The sequence below is a fragment of the Carcharodon carcharias genome, chromosome 19, assembly GCF_017639515.1.
Source record: "Carcharodon carcharias isolate sCarCar2 chromosome 19, sCarCar2.pri, whole genome shotgun sequence".
Classification (NCBI taxonomy): domain Eukaryota; kingdom Metazoa; phylum Chordata; class Chondrichthyes; order Lamniformes; family Lamnidae; genus Carcharodon; species Carcharodon carcharias.
Window position 1 is genome coordinate 111,552,269 of NC_054485.1, and position 6,000 is coordinate 111,558,268.

The 6,000-nt window shown below is 42.7% G+C and overlaps 1 protein-coding gene across 6 annotated transcripts in view; it reads left to right on the forward strand.

Moving 5' to 3' along the window:
• Nucleotides 1-4,634, forward strand: part of csnk2b (casein kinase 2, beta polypeptide) — a 66,318-nt gene extending 61,684 nt beyond the window's left edge. For all 6 annotated transcript variants that reach the window (XM_041213513.1, XM_041213514.1, XM_041213516.1 and 3 more), the window contains exon 7: nucleotides 3,339-4,634. In XM_041213513.1, coding sequence (XP_041069447.1) covers nucleotides 3,339-3,429 — 91 coding nt within the window. In that variant the 3' untranslated portion in view covers nucleotides 3,430-4,634. The remainder of the gene's footprint in view (nucleotides 1-3,338) is intronic.
• Nucleotides 4,635-6,000: the final 1,366 nt, after the last annotated feature.

Here is a 6,000-nt window from a genome sequence, read left to right on the forward strand (position 1 = left end):
CTCTATTATACAAACCTCATATACCTTTTGTATTGTGTCTCTATTATACAAACCTCATATACCTTTTGTATTGTGTCTCTATTATACAAACCTCACATAACTTTTCTCTTGTTTCTCTATTATACAAACCCCATATACCTTTTGTATTGTTTCTCTATTATACAAACCCCATATAACTTTTGTATTGTTTCTCTATTTTCAAACCCTAATCCCATATACCTTTTGTATTGTTTCTCTATTATACAAATCCCAATCCCATATACCTTTTGTATTGTTACTCTATTATACAAACCCTATATACCTTTTGTATTGTTTCTCTATTATACAAACCCCATATACCTTTTGTATTGTTTCTCTATTATACAAACCCCAATCCCATTTACCTTTTGTATTGTGTCTCTATTATACAAATCCCAATCCCATATACCTTTTGTATTGTTTCTCTATAATACAAACCCCAATCCCATATACCTTTTGTATTGTTTCTCTATAATACAAACCCCAATCCCATATACCTTTTGTATTGTTTCTCTATTATACAAACCCCAATCCCATATAGCTTTTGTATTGTGTCTCTATTATACAAACCACACTCCCATATACCTTTTGTATTGTGTCTCTATTATACAAACCCCAATCCCACGTACCTTTTGTATTGTTTCTCTATTATACAAACCCCAATCCCATATGCCTTTTGTATTGTGTCTCTATTATACAAACCCCAATCCCATATACCTTTTGTATTGTGTCTCTATTATACAAACCCCAATCCCATAAACCTTTTCAACCTCTTGCTCAACTTGCTCTGCCAGCTTCAATGATTTGTGTACATAAACCCCCCAAGTCTCTCTGTTCCTACACCCGTTTTCAAATTGCAGCCCTTTATTTTGTATTGCATCTCCTCGTTCTTCCTACCAGAATTCTACATTAAATTTCATCTGCCAATCCGCTTGCCTGTGTCCTCTTGAACTCTATCACTCTCCTCCTCCTCCTCCTCCTCAGTTCACGATCCCTCCAAGTTCTGTGTCATCTGAAAATTTTGAAAATGTGCCCCCTGAAAACCCCAAAATTAGGAGAAACAGTGGTCCTGGTACTGATCCCTGGGGAATCCCACTGTATCCCTTCCTCCAATCTGAAAATCAGCCATTCAGGCAGCATCCTTTCCATGCTGCCTCTCTCCATTCCCTTCCATCAACTTCATCTTTGTGTCATGTGTCAAAGTGTCATTTAATAGGCATGTCAGCCAACACCTTTCAGACGTCTGTGTGCACCCACATCAACTGCATTACCCTCATCAACTTCATCAAAAAAACTCAACCTAGTTAATTGGACACTTTGCTTTTAACAAATATGTGTTGGCTTTCCTTAATAATCCACACTTGTCCAAGTGACTGTTTGCCTTGTCCCTAATTATCATTTCTAAAAGCTTTCCCTCCACTGAGGTTAAACTGACTGATCCCAACATACTTGACTGAACAAGGGACGTAGCGTTTGCAGTTCTCCAGTCCTCTGGCACCATCCTTGTATCTCACGAGGAGCTAGAAGATTGTAGCCAGTGCTTCTGCAATTTCCTCCCTTGCTTCCGCAGTATTGTTGTTTGCACCCCGCCTAGTCCTGGTGACTCCATCGTTAAGTGCAGCCTCCTAATCGATCCTCCTTCACTGACTTTGGCAGCATCACCCTCCTTGAAGAGTGCTTGTCTAATGTGCTCAGCTATGCTCTCTGCCTCCATTCTTGGGCCCCTTTTTGGCCCCTGTTCATCCCCACCCTCACTACCTTTTACTATTTATATGCTTGAAGAAGAACCTTGGATTTCCTTTTATGTTGGCTGCCAGTTTCATCACATACTCTCTTTGCCTCTCTCATTTCCTCTTTCACTTCACTTCTGATTATTAACCTGACACCTGTCATTTTTTTTAATTCTTCCTTCCCCCTCTCGTCTCTGTTCATGCATGATGCATTTCCGTTTGGTTACCTGTCTCTGTTTGCGCATGATGTATTTCCATATGGTTACCTGTGCCTGCAGCTCACCAACCTTAACTATGCATTGAGCATTCACATACATCGCAGTAAACCTTCTTTAGACCTTATTACATACCCTATTTCTCTCACCCCACTTGTGTGACATGAATGTTACTTGCCACTATAACAGCCCAAGACTGAACATTGTCCAGATCTTGCTGCGTGCTGGCACAGACTGCTTCAGGAGCTGAGGAATTGCAAATGGAACTGAACATGGTGCAGTCGTCAACAAACATCTCCACTCCTGTCCTTATGATGTTATAGCGGCTGAATTCTGGGTGCCAGTTTTCTGCCTGCGATCTTAAAAACAGACTAAAGGGTTCCATTTTGAAGGGCATGCAGACAGAGAGGCCTGGGTATCCCTTTAAAGGTGACCAGAGAAATCGGTCAGGCTGTTTCTTTCCAAAAGAGAAAGCACTGGCTAGAATGTTGCCCCTGGCTGGTGAATCGAGAACCAGGGGACACAGACTCGGAATAAGTGGCAGGCCATTTAGGACTGAGATGAGGAGGAAACTCCTCACTCAGAAGCTGGTGAACCGTTGGAACTCTCTGCCCCACTGGAAGTTCAGTCATTGAGCATATTCAAGACATATCGATAGATTTCTGAATACTAATGACATCAAGGGATATGGGGATAATGCCACTCGCCTGCCCTGAGGTCGATGATCAGCCATCATCTGTTTGAATGGTGGAGCAGGCTCGATGGGCCAAATGGCCTACTCCTCCTCCTGCTCCTACGTGGGATCGTTGATATGATAAATAGAAGCACCTTTTTCAAAAGCAACTATGCGCATCCTCAACAAATCACTGGTCAACCAGCTGAAGTGTTGTGGCTAATTCTGAGCACCACACTTTAGTCAAGGTGATACCAAGATTTACTAGAGCAGCTTCAGGCATATGAGGGAAGGAGTTCAGGGACTAGGGAAGCTGGGAGTGGAGAAAGGTAAGGGTAAGGGGAGATTTATCGAAATCATGAAGCAATTTGATGGGAGTCAATCGGGGGAAACACTGTTTCCACCAACTGGAGTATTGATAAACAAATGACAAGAGTTAAGAAGATCTGGAATGCACTGCCAGAGAATCCAGTGGAAGCAATAGATTAATTAGTAAGTTTCAAAAGGGAATTGAATAAACACTTGAAATGGGAACTTTTTACATGGCTATGGGGCTAGATGGATGAGGGAAATGGGACTAATTGGATAGAGACTGTGGGCCGAATGGCTGCCTCTTGTGCTGATCTAAAAATGGTTCCTGCAACCTTTGTTTTATATCTATCTTCTCTCTCTCTCTCTCTTTCCCCCCCCCCCCAACCCCAGGCTGTACGGTTTCAAGATCCACCCCATGGCCTACCAACTCCAGCTCCAAGCCGCAAGCAACTTCAAGAGCCCTGTGAAGACTATTCGTTAACAGAATTGGCAACGTCTCCAAATGCCCACATACTACAGTGCGTCGGCAGGCGCAAGATATGCCACAAGGCTGTAGATGGTGTCCACTTTAACAAAAAGAAACTGCTTTCTTGCCCTCCACGCCCCCCCCCCCCAACACTTCCCCTTAAAACTTATACTTTTTTTTTGTGTCAAGTTTTTGCACCCAAGCCCCTTGTGTCCCATTTACAGAGTCTTGAACTGAAGTTGGTGCCAATGGATTTCTTCCAGTGGAAAAATACTTAAAAACATTTTGTCAAAAAAAAATGTGTCAGCCGGAATAGTTATTTTCATTTCAAACTGAAAGCTGCGTCTTTCCGGCCCACACTTGTGGGCGGTTTCGAATGGCCTCGAGGCTTGTGTCTTGTTTCCCACCCCCTCCTCCTCCTCCTCCCCCCACCCCACCCCCCCGAGGCATTGTTGTCATTGGGATCTCACTGGAGTGTGACGGTGCAAAGGAAACTTCACCACTCCATTGGCGAATCACCCAGCGGGTACAGTTCAGACATCAGGGATGTCTGGAATGAAGCCTTTTGAACTGTCCATTACCAGGGTGTAGGATTGGTGCTTACGTCACTGCTGTCTCTGTTGGTAGGGGTTGGGGGGGGTTGGTGGCAATTTAAATTGATGAATTAAAGGCATCACAGGTTTCACAGCGTTTTATGGTGCAGTCGTTAAACTGCCATTTTTCTATAACTGTAGGTACCAACGCCAAATTACCCAAGTGACGCAACTGTTTAGGGGGAGAGGTGGGTGGGAGTTGAGGTCATAGCCTTTTGAGTGTAAGTTGTATTTTCTGGGCTCCACTTTTGCAGCCTCAAAGTTGCTCGATGCCATTCTTTACTGTATAAACTATAAAATACAGCATGTACTTGTGGTGGTGGCAGATAATTTTGAAGAAATCCTGATCATTCACTTCAGAAGCAGAGCCCCATCCTGTCATCGATGAGTGACTGTAATTTTATTCATCACCTAGCCAGGAGTGAACGGGTGTTTGATTCCGTTATTCATTTTGTCCCTTTGTCTACTCCAGGTAAGTTGAGGTCATTCGCTGTATTGTATGTATTGTATAAAGGATGTTGACTTGGTAAAAGCTGCCTGTGTTATGTTTTTAAAAAAAAAACATGTTGAATTGGTTTAGGGATTGTTACTAATGTTTATTTCTGAATAAACACAGAATTGAAGAAATGCCGAATTTCAATGTACTATTCCTGTTCAGATATTGGCCCTGTAATGTAGTAAAACGACCCAGGGAGGTTCACAAAAATCTCACACCAAACCACTTAAGGTATGAGGATAGGTGACCGAAAGCATAGTCAGAGCTTTTAAGGGGCATCTTAAAGTGAAAGAAGGGTGGAGGGGTTTATGGAGAGTTTCCCACCTCGCCAGCTGAAGACATGGCTGCCAATGGTGGAGTGAGGAAATGGGGGATGTGCAGTTTACAACAGGGAAGGCTGATTTGTGACAGAAGTAACATTTGTAGTCAGGGCACGCACTGCACAAGATTCTAGTTGAAATGGAATGTTTTTCTGAATCTTTAAGAGAAAGATTTGCAGACTTGCATTCGCTGCTGTAACGTAGGAAATCCAGCAGTCAATTTGTGCACAGCAGGCTCCCACAAACAGCAATGTGACAATGACCAGGTAATCTGTTGTTGTGGTGTTGAGTGTTAAATATTGGCTAAGTCGCTGGGGATAACCTGCCTGATCTTTGAAATAGTGCCACAGAGTCTTTTACATCCACCTGGGTAGGCAGAGTTTTGGTTCGATGTCTCCTTCCAGATAAATGTGAGGTTGTACAGTTTGGTAGGAACACAATGGACATCATTTTAGGACTTGGGTGATGTGCATCTAGATGGGAAAGAGGAGCAAAGGGATCTTTGACTACAGGCACCCCGATCAGTAAAAGCTGCACCACACGCTAGCAGCCGTAAGCAAAGCAAGCCAAGCACTAGACTTTATTTCTACAGGGATAGAATTGACAAGTAGGTAAGTTATGTTAAACTTCTACTGAACCTTTAGAGCACACTTGGAGTATTATGTACAGATTTGGTCACCATATTATAAAAAGGATATAGAGGCACTGGAAAGGGAGCAGCAAAAGTTTACAAGTTTAATACCTGAAACGTGTGGGTGTTGTTACGACTGAGATGGGAGATGTGCACTGTCTGTATCTAGTTCGACTACTCCGCAGGTCACAACAGAGCTAACTGGAAAATCTTTTAAATATACAGCCAATATATGCTTTACCTATCAATCTCCGAATGACCACTCAATGCCCAGATTTCACTAGTTTATTATAAAACCAGACTTGTCAAGTGCAAAGGCAAAGCTTATTAACATACAGTATGAAGCATGAAAGTACAATGATTACTCATTCTGAATCTTCTAACTCACACACACACCAAAAATAAATTGGAGGAATTCTGCCAATAGGTTAAAAGATAATGGTTGAGGGAAAAGGATAGATGATGGAGCCCTTGAAATGGTGCCCAGGTTATACAGCTGGCTTCTCAGCATAGGTCTGTGAAACAATCAATGACTCTTGTGCTACT